The 20,889-nt window shown below is 42.6% G+C and overlaps 1 protein-coding gene across 10 annotated transcripts in view; it reads right to left on the reverse strand.

Moving 5' to 3' along the window:
- The window catches only part of CELF4 (CUGBP Elav-like family member 4), a 715,804-nt gene that overhangs the window by 106,324 nt on the left and 588,591 nt on the right, over positions 1-20,889 (reverse strand). For 6 of the 10 annotated variants that reach the window (XR_008203252.1, XM_052670669.1, XM_052670665.1 and 3 more), the window contains exon 4: positions 337-465. Coding sequence is in view for 9 of the 10 variants with exons in the window: in XM_052670669.1 (XP_052526629.1) it covers positions 337-465 (129 nt within the window). In the remaining variant the exon portion in view is untranslated. The remainder of the gene's footprint in view (positions 1-336; positions 466-20,889) is intronic. The other 4 variants (XM_052670670.1, XM_052670666.1, XM_052670668.1 and 1 more) reach the window with 1 other exon arrangement.

The following is a 20,889-nucleotide window of genomic DNA, read 5'->3' on the forward strand; positions in this document are numbered from 1 at the left end:
GGCTGATGGGAAGAGCCTGTCTTAAGCACTTGTAAAGATACTGTTTTCAGAGGGAAGGCTCTGCCCTCTGAGGAAACAGAAATGGGCAACAGTGCACACATGGAAAGACAGCTTGTTGTGGAGGGGGATATCCTTACATGCAATTGGCTCTTTATTCTCACACATAAGCAGACAGAAAATAGAAAAATATGGCCTCCCTTGGCAAATATGAGCCTTTCTAATATACGTTGTCCTTGCAGCCATCTAGTAAGTTGTTGTGCCAGAGTATTATATATACACTAAGACCTAGTCTATCTTGAAGCTAAGAGCACAGTGTGCCATGAGCCATCATCTTACCTTTGCTGTTTCCATCGGGTCCCCGAAGGATTGTGCACTCCTCAATGTTGCCAAATGCCTCGAATAGCCTGCGCACATCATCTTCTGACTGCTGCTTATTAAGCATGCCCACAAAGAGTTTTCTGTCTTCTGGAACAAAATAAAGAGATGCTTACCATATTTCAGAAGGGATTTGAAAGCCAAGATAGCTCAGTATCAAATGCAAAAGAAACAGTGAATTCATTGAGGTGACATATTTCAGAAGCTGTAAGTCATTTCAGGTGCTTGGCTCGAAACACCTTAATAACATCTGACTCTCAGTGAGTACTTGAAAATAATTTGACAATTTCAATGAAAAAAAAAAAAATCTCCCAAACCCAGAAACATCTAAAATGTTTTAACTGCTTCTTGAAACCTAGGCACGAAAGCCTTCCAAATTAGCTTTTTCTGATCAATTTTTTGCAGTAAGTGAAATAACAACATTGCTCAGACTGCCATCCAAGAGAAACGTGGATAAAGATAGCATACAGAAATAAAGTCCAATTGAAAAATAGCATAAGTTAGTAGCCTTCACAATACTAAATACATTGCAGGAAAAAAAAAAAGTTTTACATAAGCTGTTTTAAATAAGGATATATCAGAAGCCACGGTCTGTAAATCGAGATTTGTCATCCATATCCACTCAAAGGCATATACCTTCAAGTTTGGATTATTTTTTAAGTTCACTTAAAATAAGCCCAAAGTTTTTGAAACATATATTTTTTCTTGAAACATGAAGTTAACTTATATGAATGCTAATATCTGAGGTAGCTTAAGAAAGGTGCTATTTCATGTCAAAGCAGGATGTGGTCTACTGGCAGATATTGTATCTTGAATGAAGACTATTTATACTTGGACTTATATCAAGAATGGAGAGCTGCAATCCACAACATAACACATTGAGAAAATGCCTGTGGAAAGAAACCAGACCACTGAGTAATGAGTTGGTAGAAAGATCTCAGAGATCACTGGGTGATGCATCTGAGTCAGGTTTGTATTCAAAGATCACTACCAGTACACCACGTAAGGCACAACAAAAAAAGAAATGTAGGTATTTTATGCCATGTATGTAAACAGGCCCTTTGCAACTGATTCATGAGCATCTCATTTATCATTCATTAAACAGTATGTAAATGAGTGATTCAAGGTTGTTTTTTTTTTTTTCCAGAACACTTTACAGAGCAGATGTAACCAATTTGAATAAATATATGTAAATAAATAAATAAATAAATAAATAAATGCATTGGTTTATTTGTTTATTTATTTTTAAATGCATATATTAACCTAAGGCTGAACAAAACACTGGTTTGCAACAACTCTTTGCTGGCTGAGTAATTGAGTGATTTATGTCACTTTTGTTCACCAAGAAATCATTGGTGTAGGCAATCTGTTCTGCTTCAACCAGTGTTTGATCAAAATTCCCCTCTCCAAGATGCACCTGCAAATTGGCAAATTACTCTACAGCCTTGGGCGAGGATAATTTTTCATGCAGTTGATATCTACTGAGGATATTAGGAGTTTTCAGTCCTGCAGTGGAGTTATCCATGTGAACCAAAAGTGTTCTACCCCAGAAAATGAGGAGATACGTTGCTTTCAGTAAGGCTACAGAAGTGATAGGAAAAATAGGTTAAAGAGGATATGTGTGTGTTACTGATGGAAGATAAAAAATAGGGCTACCCTTTCAATAGACACGTTAAAAACAAGAAATACGATTTATGTTGGATTTGATTAGCTACAGGGAGCTCAGTGTCTGCTGGCAGCATGAAGTTGAGGCCTTAATGATGCTTATCAGTGCTGTGTAGTCTATACTCACCTCAAAAGAAGATGCTTTGGACAACCAAAAGGTTCATTTTCTGGATGGATACATCCAGGAGGGAAAATGGTATTGGTGATTAGGCTCAATGAATGGATTGTGAACCACAGGAATTGCATCCAGGGAACTTGTAAAATCACAAGTTTTTTTTCCCAAAAGCATACTTGTCAGATATTTTTTTCCTCAGAATTTTTGGAAACGATTTGAGTAATTTCAATCCAGTAATGTCAAAGAATGAACTAAAAAGTTCGAAGATCCCTGTAAGTCACGGTCCTTGTGGGCCTGAACGACCACTTTGGCTTCCCTGGGCCTGTGATGGACCAACGACATTTCTCAGTCAAGTAACCAAGCAGTGGAGAGACAGGCGTGAATTTTGCTTTAGATACATCTCCCCTACTTGACCTAACTACTGTTTTCATTTAATACCTTGCAGGTCCCAGTAGAAACCACTTTGCTAGGTGATTAAACTGATGTGCAAAAGAGAGGTTATAACACCTTAGAAAGGCAATAACTAAAGCTGAATGTGTGCTCTGGGGCTGCCTGTAGACTGGGTAAGGACAATGCCCAGGAAAAAGCCTGGCTCCAAAGACTGTCCAGATGACTGGGGAAAGCCCACCTGCAAAGTGAAAACAGCTGTCCTGGAAATGGGAGACACTTGAGGGAGGGAGGAAAGTTTCGGGAGAAAACTGGGAACTCTACGGCAAAAGGCTTTGCCTAAGAAGTCTGTGTCTAGTAAATACTTCCATCTCAGAGGAAATGTCTGCTATACTGTACTTTACACAGTTTCCCCTGTTTTGAAATAAGCTGCATCAGCAAAAGCTCTCCTATAGTGTAACTGTATTTTCACCAGGCTTTTTTGCTAATATACATGTATCATTAAAAAAAATCACATCCTTCCTCTGTCAGCAGAACTCTCTAGTGTGCAACTGGCCTGAAACTGCCTTGTCTGGCTTAGTTTATGCAAAGCTTAAAACAGGTGTGTTAGGAAACATTTAATTTTATGTTTTATTTTGTTTTATTTTAACCTTATTCTCCATATCTCTGCTGGACACTGAGAGGAGTGATGCCTGCCCCCACAGCCAGCTGGCAGAAGATATGGTGCTTTTGGGAGCTGCACACAAGTGGCATCAGACCACCAGAAGGCTTTGCTGAGGGTGAAGACTACCTTCCCTAGGCACTGTTGGTCCAGCTGCTCCAGAGGAGGTGACCTAAAGGGATCCCTCAAGGCCAGCCAGCACTCAGTGCCATCTGAGCATCACCCTCAACGCAGTCTCCAAATCATCACCCTCCCTCCCTCCTGAAAAACTGTACCTTGGTTTGTCAGGGGAATCATCTGTCACATCTGCCGTGTCAGAAATCTACACAATCACACACTCAGCTGATAAAAAATGAGTTAGTTTAATTTCTTTTTTTTTTTTTTTTTTTTGTGTGTGTGTGTGTGTGTGGTGATGCTCTTTTAACAAAGTGCTGCATTTACCTTTCAGATCCCAGCTCAGCAGTGCATTTTAACAATGTCCCTTGAACATCTCAAGTGGGAAGAGAGGGAGAAAGGGGCAGCAGCTGGGACCATTCAGCACATTCCTGATCTTGGCTAATGAATTTATCCCCTAATGGGCTTGTGTGAACCTCTCACACCCCGAGTGCCCCCATATGCTGCTCTGCCAAGGCCCAGACAAAAAGCCAACATGCTGTGCACTGTGGCAACTACTTCTGCTTTGTAAATGTGTCTGAGTAGGGTCACGAGGCTGCTGGTGTGAAATGAGGTGAGGATGGGCAGGAGTCAGCAGGACTTGTCTGAGCGCATGTGCACACTGCAGATGCTCCCCACCAAACTTTTCCAGTGTCCTTGCTCAGACTGTGCTCAGACCATATTCAGACCAGTTTACGTACTACAGAAAACAGAGGTTTATGCTGTAGAGAAGCCTGAAGCAGTTACCTAATCAAGCTGCCTCCAAGCTCTGTAGGATGCAGGCCCACTCTTATAACACCAATGAATCCCAGACTTCTCCCTTTTTCAGCAAGGAACATACCAAACCTATGTAATATCAGGGCCCTAAATTTTTCAAGTTAGTGAAGAAATCTCACTGGCCTCATAGGAGGGGCAGATGAAAGCAGTCTGAGCAGTCACTCTGCTCTGCAGTGCAAATGTTCAGTGGGATGTCCATGCAAGCCTCGTCTCCCCACATTTTTATTTCACTACTGTTAACCCCATTATTGGCCTTTCCCCATAACCTGAGCCCATCATGTCTGGTTGACCCACGGAAATGAACATGGATGGTTACTCCTTTGTGCTATGGTTCTCTGAAAGGCCAAAATTTTTGCTGATTTGCCTCAAGACCCTAACAACAAGTGGCCTGAGACACTTCTATGATGTCAGAAATTAAGTTCATCTTAAGTTGACCCCCTTTTGTTATCTGTAAAGCACACTGACCAATGGAGCCAACATTCCCTGTTCCTCACAGGAAGAGAGATAGAGAAAGGCTTCAATAATCATGGAATTTCAGGTGTGACCCCTTGATAACACTTCCAATGCTCCCACAAAATGAGGTTTCTCTCTTTCTTCTGAAGCTTGCTCGAGTTGGGAAAAACAGGCTGCAAGATACAGTGGTGAAGAAATGTAACTTGTCAGAGAAATTTAATGTGTCTATAAATCTCCCCAGCTGTATTTATACAAAGTCTCAACACCTTCCCCAGTGCAAATAGGGGTTAAATTATTCCCTGTTCTATTTGTATTTAAATGTTATGTTTTTATGATAAGCGTAAGGCAGAGGTGTCAGACAGGCCCGGGCGAAGGAGACGGCACGCGCGAAAGGTGAAATAATAGAGCATTGCAAACCAAGTGCCAAGAGGAGATGGGAAGGGGGGACACAGGAGTGAGAGGGAGAAGGGGGAGGACAGTCACTAATTAAAGAGACAGAAGGGACAATGAGATGCAGGATGTTTGACCCTCTGCAGAGCAAAAGGACAAGAACAAGAATCACAGCAATTGTGAAGGGACTGTGGGAAAATTAGGGTCATTCACAGAGAGACATGACACAGGTTTGTGTTTATCCAGATAGCTCTTGCTAATGTATGTGTGTGCGTGGGGGTGCATTTAGATAAAAGCGTATAAATACACTTATGTTCTCCTATTCCTCATGCAAAACAAAGAGGTTGAATCCTTGTATCAGAAAAGCATCAGCCAGCTTTACCATCAAGAACATTACATCCCAGGCCTTGGAAATAAAGAGACAGATCTACCACCTTCGTGGCCCAGACTAATCAGGAGGGCGAACCAGAAGATCACTACGGTCCCTTCTAACCATCAAACCTCTTATTCTAAAACATATGAGCATCTCTATTTTATCATGAGTTCATTGCCAGGCATCACAGACAGATTGTGTGTTTGCATCTCCATGCAAGAGCAAAACCTGCATTTGCTTACTTCTGTAGGGGAGTGTGTGTCTGCAAGGAGCACGGGATTCATCAGAGCGGTTCTTTGATATTAGTCAGTGCTTTTGGCTTTCTAGCATCAGGATCAGGTTGCTGTATGGCTTCATTTCAGAAAGCAGATACTAATTAATTCTTTTATTTGTATAACTAATAATTATTTGTCTGTAATGCCATTTCCCTCCTCACCAAATGTTGCTTGTGCACACAATGAGGGACCAGTTGTGGAGCCTCAGTCCAAGCACTGGGAAGGCCCTTTTAGGCTTATCTCCTTGGCACTATGAATGAACAAGTGAACTACCCAGAGACATTTACCCTGCAGGTGTGGATAATAAGAAAACGCTGGTGAGTAGGACTGAGTATCATATCTTCCAGAGGGGAAACAAAAGGCAAAGCAATCTTCCTTGACTGCTTTCATGATCAGTTCTTTGCCAGAGAAGAGAGAGTCAACGGCACTGAATGTCCATCAAGGAGATGTGGACAGATGATCATGCAGTAGAGGCAAAAACGTACCAACGCCAATTAGGAGGTACAGACAGGAGCCATTTCAGACAATTATGGAACTTCAGGCCAAGGAAGGAGCTACAGATCAGAGAGGTGAGCTGCATGCCCCTGAATCTATGGAAGTTTGGATTGAGGTCCAGCTCTGAACTTAACACTGCAGGCTCAAACCAGCGCTCAATCAGAATGTCTTGTTGCTCCCCTCAACCCACGCTAATCAGGTGGATCAATAGGCTAAAAGCAGGGCATTTCCTGGGGCCTGGGCTGCACACTCCTACTGCCATTTTCGCAGCAGTCCTACAGCTCTGTGATGATGATTACAGCCCTTTCCACAGGGGAAGCAATTACGAATTCTGTTGTAGCTAATTGTAAATTAGCTAATTATCTTCTCCGTGGTACCTTGCTGGAAAATACATGAACCTTGTAAAATGGAGGTGTTTCAAAAATTAGGACAGGGATAAAAAACAACAACCAAAAACCCAACCTACTCTGGAAATAACAAAACCCTACTGCTACCTAACTCTGAACAATAGCAACCAGATCCTCATTCCTCTTGCATGGGCTTCTATTTCCCCCCTTTTTCACTCCCCTCCCCGTATCCAACAACACCCACAAGGAGCTAATTCTGCTGCCAGCTTTAAAATGTTTGCTGAGTTCACCTGTTCCTCGCAGCTGGGTGTTTTGGGGCATCCCTAATCACATCTTAGCAGGAGTGATTTCTTTGTGCTGATCTTTTCCCCTCCTCCCTCCCTGGTTTGGTTTTACTTAACAGATTCTTTATATCCCATTCGTTAGCAGATATGATTGCACAGCTGCCGGTCTCTGACTGCTGGAGACAGAGGCTTTGAGACACCCGGGCTAGAGAGAATAACAGCTAATGTGAACAGCTGTGTGATGGGGACAAGCGCAAATGAATATAAGCCCAGGTGTGGGAACATAATTCTCCTGCACAAAGAAGGAAGCTTCATCCCTCAGGTGCATTACTCTCTACTGTTGCATCTGAAGTTTGAAGAGTTTCTATTGTTTAATTGCATGGCTCTATTCTGGGCCTTGACTTGGATGTGGATCCTGCACATAGAGTGAAAGAACAGCTGTATGAGAGATGGCAGGTCTGACTCAAGTGCTGCCTCTTTCCATGGCCAATCACAGATGCCTAGGAAAAAGGATAAGAACAGGATAAACAATTTTGATAATCCCCCCAAATATTCTCCCAGACTCCAGCATTCTGCAGTTTAGATATTTCTGGAGCCTCAAGCTGTGTTTTTGTATACAACAGCTCTCAAACTGTCTTTCTTAGATATAACTGTTCACTGGGATTTGAACCCAAGAGAACTATGAGCATCCATGGCATTCTGCAGCAAGATGTTCTGCAGCTTAATCATGCACTGTGTTATGAACTGCTTCCTTTTGTTTACTTTGAACATGCCACAGAGTGGTTTCCAGTGACAGCCCCTTGTTCTTGTTTTGAGTGCAAATCACTCCAGTCTCAGTTATGGAAGAGTAGGCTCACGAGAATCTGTAAGAACTTGGCCAAAGTTCCCATCTGTACATTTCAGACTGGAATCTGGGATTCATTTCAAACTCTGCTATGGATATTATGGAAGGCAAAATCACTTTTCCTACTGTATGGTTTGTTATTCCTTGTGCTAGCAAGATGGATAACTGTGTAGTTACTGTTAACATTTATAATACAACTCTTGCAAGGACAGCAGCATCAGTGGGAATTCAGCACATATAACTACCCAATGAAAGGACAGCCTCAGTTTCCCCATCTGTAAAAAGAATAGACTACTGTTTACATTGGGCACTAAAGTTCTTCAGTGTTTGACATGAGCCAGAAAGTTCTAGTTTTTCTAGCCAAAAAGTTGCTTGACATGAGCAAGCAGTTCTAGCAATAACAGTGAATGGCATCTGACAAACTGGAGATCAGATTTATGGCTGAACCCTCTGATGGTGTCTATCAGAGTAAAGGGGCTTAATATTTCCCCAATTGCATGTTCATGCAAGAGAAAGGGGTAAATAGGCTTGGTTCTGAAAGGAAATTCCTGCTTTTGAAAATGACAATGAACACAGATCTTGAATTGGTCTTCTGGGAAGAAATTTTTAAGCCCTGCAATGGCAAGATCCCTGAACACACTGTCACAGTGATGATCTGGGTGCATCTGTCCAAGAGAACACAGATGATGACTGCTGTTGGCCCCATAAGTAACTGGAAAGAAACTAAATACACACCAACAAGTGAGCCCAAATTCTAAGGTTAGGTTTTCAAATTAAACGTGTTGGGACCGATTCTCTATTTTGAAGGCTCTCAATTGGATTCCCCAAGCAGGAAGACCTACTTGACACTGTTGAAAGAGATTCTTGGTCTCCACTAGCTGCTAATCCACATCCAGAAATTGTTTAGCAGAGAGGGATATAAATAGTGACTAAAATGCCGATCTGGGACAAAAAAAAAATAAATTGAAGGAAATGGAGAAGAAAGTTCATATTGGAAGTCTGATAATTGTCTGGACTTTGTTGGCCTATAGTCCTGTGCAGTACTCACTGTCTACTTGTAGAGAAGTTTCATCCAAGAGTACACCTACAGTCTTGTCTAGACAGCTCATATGAAAGCTCAGTCAGGCTTCCTCCATGTAGATACAAAATAAGTTATGGACAAAACCTGGGCTACAGGCCAAGCAAACCCCGCTATGAAGACATACTGTAAACAACTCTAACAGCAGAATCTCCTTGTACATCTGAGAATATTATAACCCCAAGACAGATATCAGCAGTTCAGACTTGCTGAACAGCACCACCATAACTGTCCATTGCTAAGGGATGCTATTCCCTGTGCAGATCTCAAATGACAGGTTTTATGGTGTTAGATATTAAGCTGGGAAAACAACTCACAACGACCCACTTTATTAGTAGCCCTTGCTTAGGAAATCTTATGGTGAGTGCAAGTCTAAGACCTGGTGTCGTGCAAAGCACAAAGACTCTGCTTGATTTGTGTCTGGCAGATCATAATTCTTCCAAGTTTATTCATCATCTGAAACACTCAGCTGGAATATTTCAGAGAATGATTCATGAGGCAGTGTTTTTTGGGAAAAGACTCAAGACTAAAAACCTGATCTTTCTAAATTCAATGTATAGCCAAGAACCCAGTTTCTCTTCTCCATCCCCAAACCAGAAGAATAACTGAATTCAAATCAGCCTTTCAATCATGAGAAAAAAAAAATTGGATCTATTTCCCTTGATACTGACATCTTGTGCTTACAGCTGACATTTCCCAGCAACATCTCTGGCCATGAGCTGGTGCACTGGAATATTAATGGGAGAAAAGCACTTAAGGAGACCTGGCATGGAAGTGTGGAGGCATGCAGCTGTGCTGTAACTAAGCTTTGCAGGATTTTCCATGATTGTCTGGGCTCCCAGCTCCTGAAAATCTATGGATTTCTACTGCACCATAAAAAACTTGAAGGATTTCTTGGAGAAGAATGAGGTAAAGGAGAAACCTGTTGTACTATCAAGTGACACCTCAAACAAACACTGAATTACATCATGCTTTTACACTCATCTTTCAGGAACAGCTTAGAATTGAATACAACTCCTGCCGCCTTTGGTTCTGAAGAATTTAACAAATCTTAATTCCTATGTATAACATCCCCTTTTCACTCTGTGGCAACACTGGGCTGAGATTGAGCCTGAAGGGCCATTTGATTTTCACACTCATTCAGACATAAGCTTAGAAGCTTCATGACAAACTCTGTAGGGTCAGTGGTGTCAAAGCTGGTATGTCAAGAAAATAAGTTTCAGTTCCTAAACTCATCCCACTGGTGACCTGTCAGGCCTTTAAAACCCCTTCCAGAAGCCCAGAGGGCCATGACATTATCCATGGTAGCACTCAAGCCTTGAGCATTGAGAGTTGTTGGAACAGCAAAGACATGGGCAGGAAGGGGGGGGGTGGGAGGTTGGGTGGGAAGGACATATTTTCTCTTGCAGGAGCTGTGACGACATTTCAGATCAAATTAAACTTCAGTTTTTAAAAGACTTCAGTGGAGGTAATTGAAACACTTCCTCACAATTGCCTGAACCTAAGTGTTATCTCTCTTTTCCTCTGTATATCATCCCTTTTCCCCCAAGCCTGAGACAGCCCTGCACGGCCACAGCCTCCTTAATATTAAAAACGGTGATTAAATGGGATTCGCCAAAAGACAAAGGGCTGAAAACCTGCCAATTGTTAATCCCTCTTTCGCTGTGCTTAAAAATTCCATTTCCTTCATTTGAAGAAAGGTGGGGGGGAAGAAAAGAGAATTATACGCCTATGTCTAATTTAAATTCTGGCGTCGCGGGTCCTGTTCCCTTCTCCCTCTCTTGACGTCTGAATATATTCCTTTATTACCATTATTACAGCTTTCTGATTGCATTAAAATTCATCCACACGCTTCTCTCCACATTCCACTTTTCTTTTGCCAGTTTTTTTGCTAATTCCCTTTTTCTCTCCCCCCTTCCCTCTCCACTTTCAAATTATACAGAATGTCATTAAAGATCTCCACAGAATGCCTCAACTTCTTTCTCTCTTGCTTTTATAAACTTGCTTTCTTCCTTCCTCTCTATCCCTTCATCTACAAACAAAGAAAATGAAGAAGGAGAGGCAAAAGAATACAATAATAATAAAGTAATCCAAGCAGCATGTCTCATAGGTCTCAGTAACACCTCTCCTACATCATACAGCTCCGGGCCTAATGCTCAATTCAGTTATGAAGCCATATTTCACAAGGAAGTTTTGTATATTATTTGTTTGACGCTTGTATCTGGAATCCACAGCTAAAATCAGAGTGGAGTGCGCCAGGCTGTGTCTGTAAACATGAAAAGAGACAGTCCTGCCTGTGACTATAAGTAAAAAAATACGAAGGTTAGAAATAGAAATATAATTTCGCCCTGCTTTACTGAGCAAGAGATGAAGCCCTGTCAGATTTGCTTGTGGACGTGAGCAGAAGGGGTGTGAGGTGCATACAGGCTGCAAGAACGGAACTTAAATGAGATTTACCCATTGAATCCTTCAGACATCCCACCATCTGTAAGGAAGCCTTAACAGTGACGTTTTATCTCCAGAAGACAGACTACTTAAAGTGTATCTTTTCTTAAGCCTGTCCTGCTTTAGCTAGGTGGAAGCTTCAGACAAGGGATTTTGTAGGTAAAAATGAAGGTAAGAATTGGTCTCCTTCCCTATAATGAATACCATCTTCCTTACAGAGATTTACACTACAGCATGAGGGCATGACAATGACAGTGTGATCAGGTTGGGGTGATTCATCCCCCTTAATTTGTCCCTGTGAATTTTCTAGCCCAACTGGGATGAAGAAGCTGCTGTTGTTGAGCTTTCATTCATCCTCTTCAGTTCTTCCTAGGGTGCCAAAGTGGGTTTTGTTTCTTTTTTTATTTTTACTTTTTACTGTTACCCACAATTACACTGATATAATAAAATGACTGAAACTGGATGAAAAATGGGATTTTCTTTCCATGGGAAATTCTTAGGACTCAAAAACTGTGCTTCCACTTAGAATCAGAGAGGCCAAAGTTCTTGTGAAATGGAAATTTTTCATTTGTGAAATGTTAAAGGGTTTTGTCTCAGAGGAATAAAAGTCTTTGTCTTAATAACCTCAAAACATAAAATATATAAAGTAGCTGTGGTTTTCAGCTAGACAAAAGAAAGTACGTTTTCACACACTATATGAGTAAAGGAAAGTATTTCTGCCATGGGATGCTGTTGAAGGCAAAAGTCATAAATTGACTCCAAAAATTTTGAATGAAGCAGATTAGTGGTGGTTGTGTCCACTCACTGCTACTAAACTTGAAGATCCAGATGCAAAATCTATCTTAGTCACTAAACTTACATCCGCTTGAAGCTGGAAGATATTAAGAGAAGGGTCACTTTTTATAAAATCCCTATCTTACTCTTTCTAATGAGCACTGATGGAGCAGAAGATGCTACACTAGAAAGCCTTTGCTCTAACCCAAAATGGAAATTCTTATGCTCTCAGTGATTTAATACAATACATACTTGAAACAAAATTAATCAAAAAGATTATGTTAAAATGACAAGATTTTGCCTCCTGAAATGAGAACTTGATGCATTAATTTCAAAAAAAATGTACCCTGGCAAAAATCTCATTTAAACGGACCTGTTCCAGGAGAATGCTTTGCTTTTCACGAAACTACATTTGTCTATACAACCATTTCTTTGAAATGCTTTGGCCAACTCAAGAAATGATCTAGGAAATGAATGGATCTGCTTAAGGATGGTGCCTAGCAGGATCAAGCCTGACTTATCCACATACTCATTTAGGCCATTACCCCAAGGTGTGCATGCAGTGTAGCATAATATTCCAAGTGATGCTGCACCAGTGCTTGAAATAAACATTGCGGATTCAAGGTTACAGCTTAAGCTTATTGAAGTTAATGAAAAAGAGTGGCATGGAACCTTGCAGGCTTTGGATTAGACCTTCAATTTGCTGAACTGCTGTTCAGTATGTTCCTCCCACTGCTGCTGGTATCAAACCTCCCAGGCAAAATCTTCCTGATGCAGAATGGAGTTTTTGCAGCTGTGTCAGAGGAGGTCTGGCGAGGACAGAAGGACAGCAGAGCCTGAGTGATGCCAGTAACACCTTCTGTGTGCTAGGGTCTGAGAATCTCTCTATATTTGCCTATACATATTTTCCTGATTCTGCCTCTTTTCTTAATCTCCTTTTACCACTCCATTGCAACAACAAAAAAACTCTTCAAAATAGTCAGCACAGACAAAATTCTTCCTTCCTCTGAGCGGAGAGGAAGATTTTATTGCAAGACTTACCACACACCTTTTAAAACAGCAGCCCAGAGCATGGGTGATTCTATTCTGTCTGGAAAGGACCCAGAAGAATCAACAAGTCTGACTTCTGGCTCCACATAGGACAATCCAAACTCCAAACTCCTGAGTCTGACAGCATTGCCCAAACCTTGAACTCTGGCAGCTCAGGGTCATGCCTGCTGCCCTGGGCAGGCTGTTCCGTGCCCACCACCCTCTGGTGCAGAGCCTTTCCCTAACCTGCAGCCCTCCCCTGGCACAGCTCCATGCCGTTCCCTCGGGCTCTGTCGCTGTCACACAGAGCAGAGCTCAGTGCTGCCCTCCGCTCCATGAGGAGCTGCATCTGCCATCAGGATCCCCTCAGTTCCTCCGCTCTGTGCCCAGCACACCCAAGGACCGTAGCTAAAATAAAACACAGTTTGCTATCCACAATTTCCTTTAGTGAAATCAGTAATCAGCACATGCCCAGTTGGAAGTAAAGCTCCCAATAAGAAGTTACCCACTGATATGGGATGCCCCTCAGCCCAGTCTGAAGCCTCCCAAACACTTCCCTCATAGGAGAAGTGCTCCCCTCAGCATACAGAGCCAAAGATCTCTTATCTGGGGAAAGTGAGATTCCCTTGATAACGTTCCCGTGCAAACGTTTTATTGAAGATTATTTCTTCCACTTCCCCCTCCAACTCCCTCAACTTTCAACCCTGACTGGATCTAAATGCCACTGTCATTTCCATCTGCTGACAGAGCTCTTCAACTGCTGCACCGAATGGCATTCGCTAAAACTAACTAATAGAGGGAAATGAAGTTAACCTTTAAGAAAGGTGAAAATGAGCCGGGTGCTATGCCAGCAGTAAAGAACAGTTCATAAAGAGCCTCCTGCTGCAGAGGCAGTTTACTTCAGGCATTGGCCTTCCTGGTAGCTCTGTTAGCAGCTGTGTTTCAGGGTGGGCTTATCCAAGGGAGAGCATGGGACGTCAGTGCTCACACAGCTGCTCCAGGTGAAAGCAGCAGGGGGCTGTGAGGATGATGATGATGTTGCTTTTGTGGGCTTGAGTGAAGGCTGGGCCTATGCAAGGTCTATACAGCTCTTGTCTGACAGGCCTGTAGGGACAGTCCTGTGATTCTGAGCTTTGGCTGCTGTCATCTGAACTCATAGCAAATTTACTTTGACCGCAGAGAACATGTACAATCAGTGGCTCACACCAGCTGAGCTTTTCTCCTCTATTTTCTTCCCTCACATCCTGGAAGATGAGGGTCTTCTTACTGAGTTTCCTCTTTTCAGTACTCTAAAAAGTCTTTCACAGCTCACCTCAACAAGAACTACTAACTCTTACTGAATGGCTTTTCGTCTGCACTGTTAGGTGGTCCTTCACTCTCTGAAGAGGCATTATTGCAATTTTGGTTTCCTTCAGGTTTTATTCTCTGTTCTCTAGGTGTTAGATGAAATCCTGGCCTTAAGCCACAACTTAATCCTGCCTGTGCCATTCCTATACTCAAACTTGGGACTCTGTACTCATGTGCAATTCATGAAAGAGAGCAATCAGAGATAGAAGATGGAGACAAAGAATTTCCATACAGTAACTGCGAGAGGATGAGCGTCTCTTAGTCCACACAGAATATGCATCTTAAAGGAAGGAACTCAATACCATACAAGTTTGGGTACCAGAAGAAGGAGATGGTAAAATAAGATAAATATTTAAGTAATTTTCTGTTGCCAGGGCTCTGCTTCATCTAATTTTAATTAGACTAGAGAGCCCGAAGGATGTTTCTACTACCACCACCTTTATTAACAACAACTAGCAATAAAGGATTGAGTCCACATGAAGCTGGTACGCTGATATCCTGTTTTCAGTCAGTGTTCTCCTCTGAGTTTATACAAGATGCGTCTCTGTACAGGAGGGGACTGAGAGGAGTGTTTTGTTTTTCCCCCTGGCCAGTACTGACCATACTATTTTCTTTCTCTTGCCATGGGAAATTGTCCATGTTGAAAGTACTTGCGTCAGAAAACTACACCTCTGGACCAAACGACCAGTAAGCATAAACCCCCAAAGATACCTGGTGGAAGTTTTTAGTAGTTGTAAATCAACAGTATCTTACGATGACGGAATTATTTTCCCAGCTATGGCCAGATAAACAATTATAAATGCCCATTATGTCACTACTGCCTAGCGTAGTACCTGCAGATATTCATTCTCCAAATCAGGGCAAAATCTGAGTCACAAAAATGCCAGTTGCCAGCTACTGGAGCTTCACTGTCCATGTGTGTCCATGTGTAAGCTTGTCTCCTCCCTGATTTCATCCTCATTAATAATGCTTTTTGCCTAACAAGGATTTTTGGAGGTCTGGAGAAACAAAAGCTACACAGCTGATCTGAACCTGGCTCTAGTCCCTATTTACTGCAATGGTACTGTAGCTACGCTAAGGGGAGTTGTCTCTTCCCTTCATCAGTAGCAAGGACTCAGAGACGCAGGGAGAGGCAGGGAGTAAATGTGCTATTTTATAGCAAGCCTTTTCTTGAGCTTGAGAGCTCACAGTGCTAATATTTCCCACTTTTTCCCTCATTTCAGCCCTTTTCGTGTTTCATGTTTGGCCTTCGGCAGGCTGAGAGACATGCTGACAAGTTGTAACTTTCACTCGGCTCTGCAAGGGCTTTGTTCTCTGTGTGCATGGCACAGGCTTGCTTCCTCTTTCGAAATGTGACAGCAAGTGATAACACTAACACCAGGAGCCAGCACATGGTCTCAGCACGCTCTCTATGCTAAAGACCCTCTCCAGTGAGCTGCAGCATCAGTCAGGAGGCAAAGATGGGAATCATGTGGGAAGAAGAACTAGGAACAGCAACACCATCTTTCTATCAAAATCCCTTTAACCCTGTTCTAGTCAGTAATTGCAGGGTTATCAACAAAAAAAGGTTTTTCAGTCATCTGTCTCTTCCACTTGTTGGATGCTTACGGAGCTGCTCCTAAAGACCCTCCTACCCCATGGATGAGTCACCATGCTTCTGCATACTGCTTCTGGCTTACAGGTATCCCAGTAGGTTTCATTTTGGCTAAACTGTGCATCGTGGAGAGGAGTCAAGTCTTACTACGAAGACACCAGACACAGCAACTGGCAGCATCGTAGGCTGCTTTGATGCGTATCCTCTTGTGACAAGAGCCTGATTCTGACTTCTCACTTAAACGTGTTTGGCACAGCATTCAAATTAGAAAAGTTTTGGAGAAAAGTTCAGTATCTCTCTGGCTGATTAAAGCGCTTTTTGGTATATAAGCCTTCCCCCCATCCCACAAGAAAAGACACTTCCATAAAGACTGAAGTTGCTTGGAGCACAGCTCTTTAACCTGACCCTCTGAGGTATCTGTGTTCTCTTCAAAATCTTTTACAATTTCTAAAAGCTGCACACTGAGCTAGGATCAGTTTGTCAGTGCACTTCCCCACCAAAGCTACCTACTAAAATATCATCTTTGTCTTCCAGTTTCCTTAATTGTACAGCAAGAGGTCCTATTAGATGGTTTTACCCACCACCATGCTGGGAGCTAATGTTAACTTCCTCAGCCATGCTAACCATTTTTCTAGGTCATTGCCTAGGTACTTTTCTAGGTCACTGTCTTATGAGGTATAACCCCTAATTCCTTAGGTCTGGTTTTTAGCCTCATTACTCCATGAGTCAGCTTCAAGTCAGCTCTGTGAGAAGACGCACATATCACCTTAGTCAGCCAAAGCTCGTTCAGTGTGACCTAAGTGAGTCAGATGATTCTGTATCAGAGTCCTGCCCGTACAATTTTCCATTTTGTGTTATCCACAGATTTTATCAGCTGGGATATTTAATTCCTCTTCATTCATGACAATGCTGACTATCATCAGTGCTGGTAGATCCGTGCAGAACTGTACTACAAACACCCTCACTCCATCACACTTTCTCTTTGACAACTGCATTTTGAGATTTGTCCATTACCCACTTCTTAATCCATTTAATGTCCGCTCTTTTGAATGCTGTACTCAGCAGGAACTACAAGAAAGTTCAAATTCTACAGATCCAACCTTTGCAGCTCATGATAGTTTCTACTGATAAGGAAAACTCTATCAGCCGGTTTTGCCAAGGAGAAGGTAAGATCTCAAGGACATACAGCCCTTCTCCTGCCTCCCCTGGCCTCTGGAATTGCTCTATTGCTCTTTCTCGGATGCTCACACAGCAGGCCTTCAAATCTATTACAACAGTGGCATTTAAGGAATATTGTATCTTCCTAAATACTGGCAGTGTTCTCCAAGTATTGTCACCGAAGATGGACACAATCCTCAATTGTGTCTATTCCTGACTTCTGGTAGTTACTGCCTATTGCTAATTGCTGGCTTACTCACAGGTTGTGTCTGCTATGTGTAGACTTTATCTTTGTAAATGTCCACTACTGTTCTTCACCATGTTGCATCTCCTGCCATTATTACATCTGTAGGATGCCGGGTTGATAAAGCAACTAACTAGGTATGAGATCTGAAGGAAACCAGTCACTTAAGGAAAATAAAGTCACAATTCTGAAAAGTGTTTCATGCAAGAAGGGGACACAGGACAATCTTTTCCCTTCCCTCACCTCAGCATCTTTTTCCTGGGAGCAGAAGTAATTGTATTGAATACATTTGGAGATTTCCCTGCACAGTGAAGCAATGTAAGGCAATAGGATTCTTGTCATTCAGCTTCCCTGAGCATATCTATGAGCTAGAAACAAAGCCCAAGCCCCAGTTGGGATGACATTTATTTAGCATATGTAATGTTAACTGAAAGAAAGTCAGAGAGCATGCACTGAACCCTGCTTTGACTGCTCCACTGATTAACTATGGGTTTGCTCATTTATTTTTGGCCTATTCCAGCTGTCTTGTCCCAAACAGAGGAAAGTATGGCTCTGAATGATGCAGACCAGGGTGGTCGATCAGATGGTAAGCCCTTTTTTCTTTCAGGTAGTAGAATACATAGAAACTAGGATCCAGAGAATATAAGCATGAAGGATTTGATGCAGACTTTCTGAATTTGAACAAAGCCAATGAAAGGGTGCACATCAACAACCCACTCAAGAGTAAGATACAAGGGTGTTCCCTGCACCCTAGAATTACACCCTAGAGTACCCTAGAGAATAACCTACCAGTTACTCAGTCCAAATCTCTCTGTCCTCATCTACCCATCTTCAATTCAGGGGAATTTTAGCACTGGCTGATTGACATCTAATGCTAAAAAAACACACTGTCCCAGTTATAACAGCATAGTATGTAATAACACTGCTCTTACATATTCACTTAACTATTGTCGAAATCATAGCAAGTGGGTATGTTAGCCTGAATTCAGACGTGGGGAAACTGACATATGGTGAATTTAAAGAGAAGCATGGTCTGGAATGGACTCCAGAATTGTGATTGTTGCCTTGCAGTGAAACCCAGCAGAATGCATGGTCTTCTCCTTTGGGTATGAATTTTTCTATGGTGCTTTCAGAGCACTACTCTATAATCCCGACACCAGAGAATTCTGTACAGGCTGCTTAAATTGTATTAAAGCACAAGATTTGGAGTTCAGTTCACTCAGAAAATATGTGTGCTTGTCTGTATGTTTGCATATGGATGTGTGCAGCATGTGGGTGTGATTCTCTAAATACTAGGCGAAATGCCTATCACAGAGAATAGACCTTAAAAGGGGTTTCTGAGCTGTAAGTGAGAAACCAAAGCTGGAAAGAAAAAAGGCAGCCTTCCCACCACCACCAGCAACTCAAATTAAAAACGCAGTTTTGTGTATAAGAAACAGAAAGCTTTAGAAATACAAGGATAAATGACATTTGTTGTGAAATGCCTCCCCAGCTCCTGTCCCCATGTGATAAGAAAACAAGCTGGAAGCTGGGGGTACTCAGGTTGGATTTCAGCAGCTGAAACATTTTCAGATTGAGCTTCATTTGGTGCTAGTTTGCGTTCCCCTGTTACTGGCAGTGGACAAAGGTTCTTCTGCCACCACTCTCAAGCCCCTTGTATCACCTCTTGGTGCAAATGTAGACAGGCACTCACAGGCAGGCAGCTCTTTCTCACTTTGTTTTCCAGTGAACACTATAATCAAAATGCCTCCCCACCCTCTACTTTCAGCAATGCCCCAGTGAGTGATGGCATGTCCATTCTTCAGGCTAGCACAGCTTTCCAGCAAGCAAAACTGCAGGAGGGCTTTGGGAGGAGGAGAAACTGCTCACCCCCACGAGAGGGGGGCATACAGGACCTGGCCAGGACTTTCCATGGCTCTGGTTCATTTCATGGTGGATCAGAGAGCCAGATGGGCAGCGCTGCCAACATTGGGGGATCTGAAGTGGCTAACAGCTGTCAATCAGTGTTAGTGCAAGTGAGAGAGACCCATATGAAAGGTGCACCAGAAAGAGTGGTGGGTGCCTAGCATGTGCTGAGGAAAACAAACTGAAGTATTTAAAATGGTAAAGTGGGAGTACTTTTTCCCATGTCTTTGGTGGAGTTGAGGTCAGTGCCTCATCTCCATTCCCATCACCCCATGAATTCTCAGAAATCTCTGCACAGAGCCAGATCCAGTACAGCGCTGAGTACTGCCTCAGAGGCATTGAGGAGCTGGCAGGATTGGGCTGCTGCTGCTTCCTCACTGCTATTTGGGTGAGCGGCAAGGTAGGGAAGAGGGGATGATTGAAAGGAGAGGGGAGAGAAGAAGAAAGGGGGAAGAAAAGATAATAAGAAAGCCCCCACTGCCCTCTGCCATTGTGCTGTTCACTAGAAGGCTCCCTACAGAATTACGCTGTCGTGTTGCAGGAAAGCATGTAATAACTGAAAATACAGTGTCAAAAGGAATTTTTCAGGCTTTGACAGCTCATAAATTACAGTTCGTTGACTTCTTCCTAGGTCTAGATTTAAATTAATAGGTAGGCAGATATATATTTCTTTTGCTCCTTTCTCCTGAGCAGTAGCAGTTGTGGAAGTGACGCAGTTTCTCACATCTCTGTCTCCCCCTTCCCTCCCTTCTTTCCTTACAAGTAATCTCGCCCTGATGCAGATCAGCTCAACTCACTCTCAAAACCAGCGTTTGGCAGAGTGATCCTTCCGACACTGCCTCTCCCTAGCACACATTCTCTGAACCCCCAGTGGAGAAAGCAAAGTCAAAGAAATTCACTGTTCCCTATAGCAAAAGATGTATTTACAATATCAGGCCCTTTTAGGGGACATCTGGCAGAAAATAGGTGTAGGCAAGTAAAGGTCAGAGGTGCTTGGATGAACTGGTGATGGCTGCTGCATCTGAAGTGAAAGTAAGTGAAAAGGTCTGCTAAACAAAATGAGATAAGATAGCCTTCAATGAACAAATATGCATTGCCCTTTCCATGAAATTGTAGATGTTCATATTCAGGTTGTAGTGAGAATAAAGGTAACTATGCGAATGGATAGCTGGGTAAGCAGACAGATGCATATAATGACAAACAGGAGATCATAGCTCCGGAAGGTAGTCACGTTCTTAGGAGGATTACACTTTTGCCTGCTTGAAATCCCTTGCAGATACTTCCATTTGGATGCCGCATTAGCCTGCACGGTAAGTCTAGCAGGCTCAGATGAGCAGTGCAAGGAGAAAGGGAAGTTTATACCTCACTTGTACCCTAATGAACAGGAATGGTGGCTCCATACTGTCAGCACAGCTCTGGAATTTGGTGCAGGTAGCTGGAATGCTGGAGATCTGTCATTCTTTTCTATCAAATAGTGATTAATTTACAAGTTTGGGACAGGACAACCTCAGGTCTGTCCATGTTGCTGCTCTGCAGTGATGAGCTCAGTCTGCACCAGTGACAGCTGTGAAATTCCTACAAGGCTGCGGATTGGCAACATGCAGGTAGTAAAATGCGTCAAGTGCTTTTGGGCCCTGCGCTTTGAAAAGGTCTCTTGTAAACAGGGGAATTAAACAGGGGATATTAATAGTATTAATTCTTCCTGCTGCAAGTTGTAATCT

Source organism: Tympanuchus pallidicinctus, unplaced genomic scaffold, assembly GCF_026119805.1.
Source record: "Tympanuchus pallidicinctus isolate F22 unplaced genomic scaffold, pur_lepc_1.0 scaffold9, whole genome shotgun sequence".
NCBI lineage: Eukaryota > Metazoa > Chordata > Aves > Galliformes > Phasianidae > Tympanuchus > Tympanuchus pallidicinctus.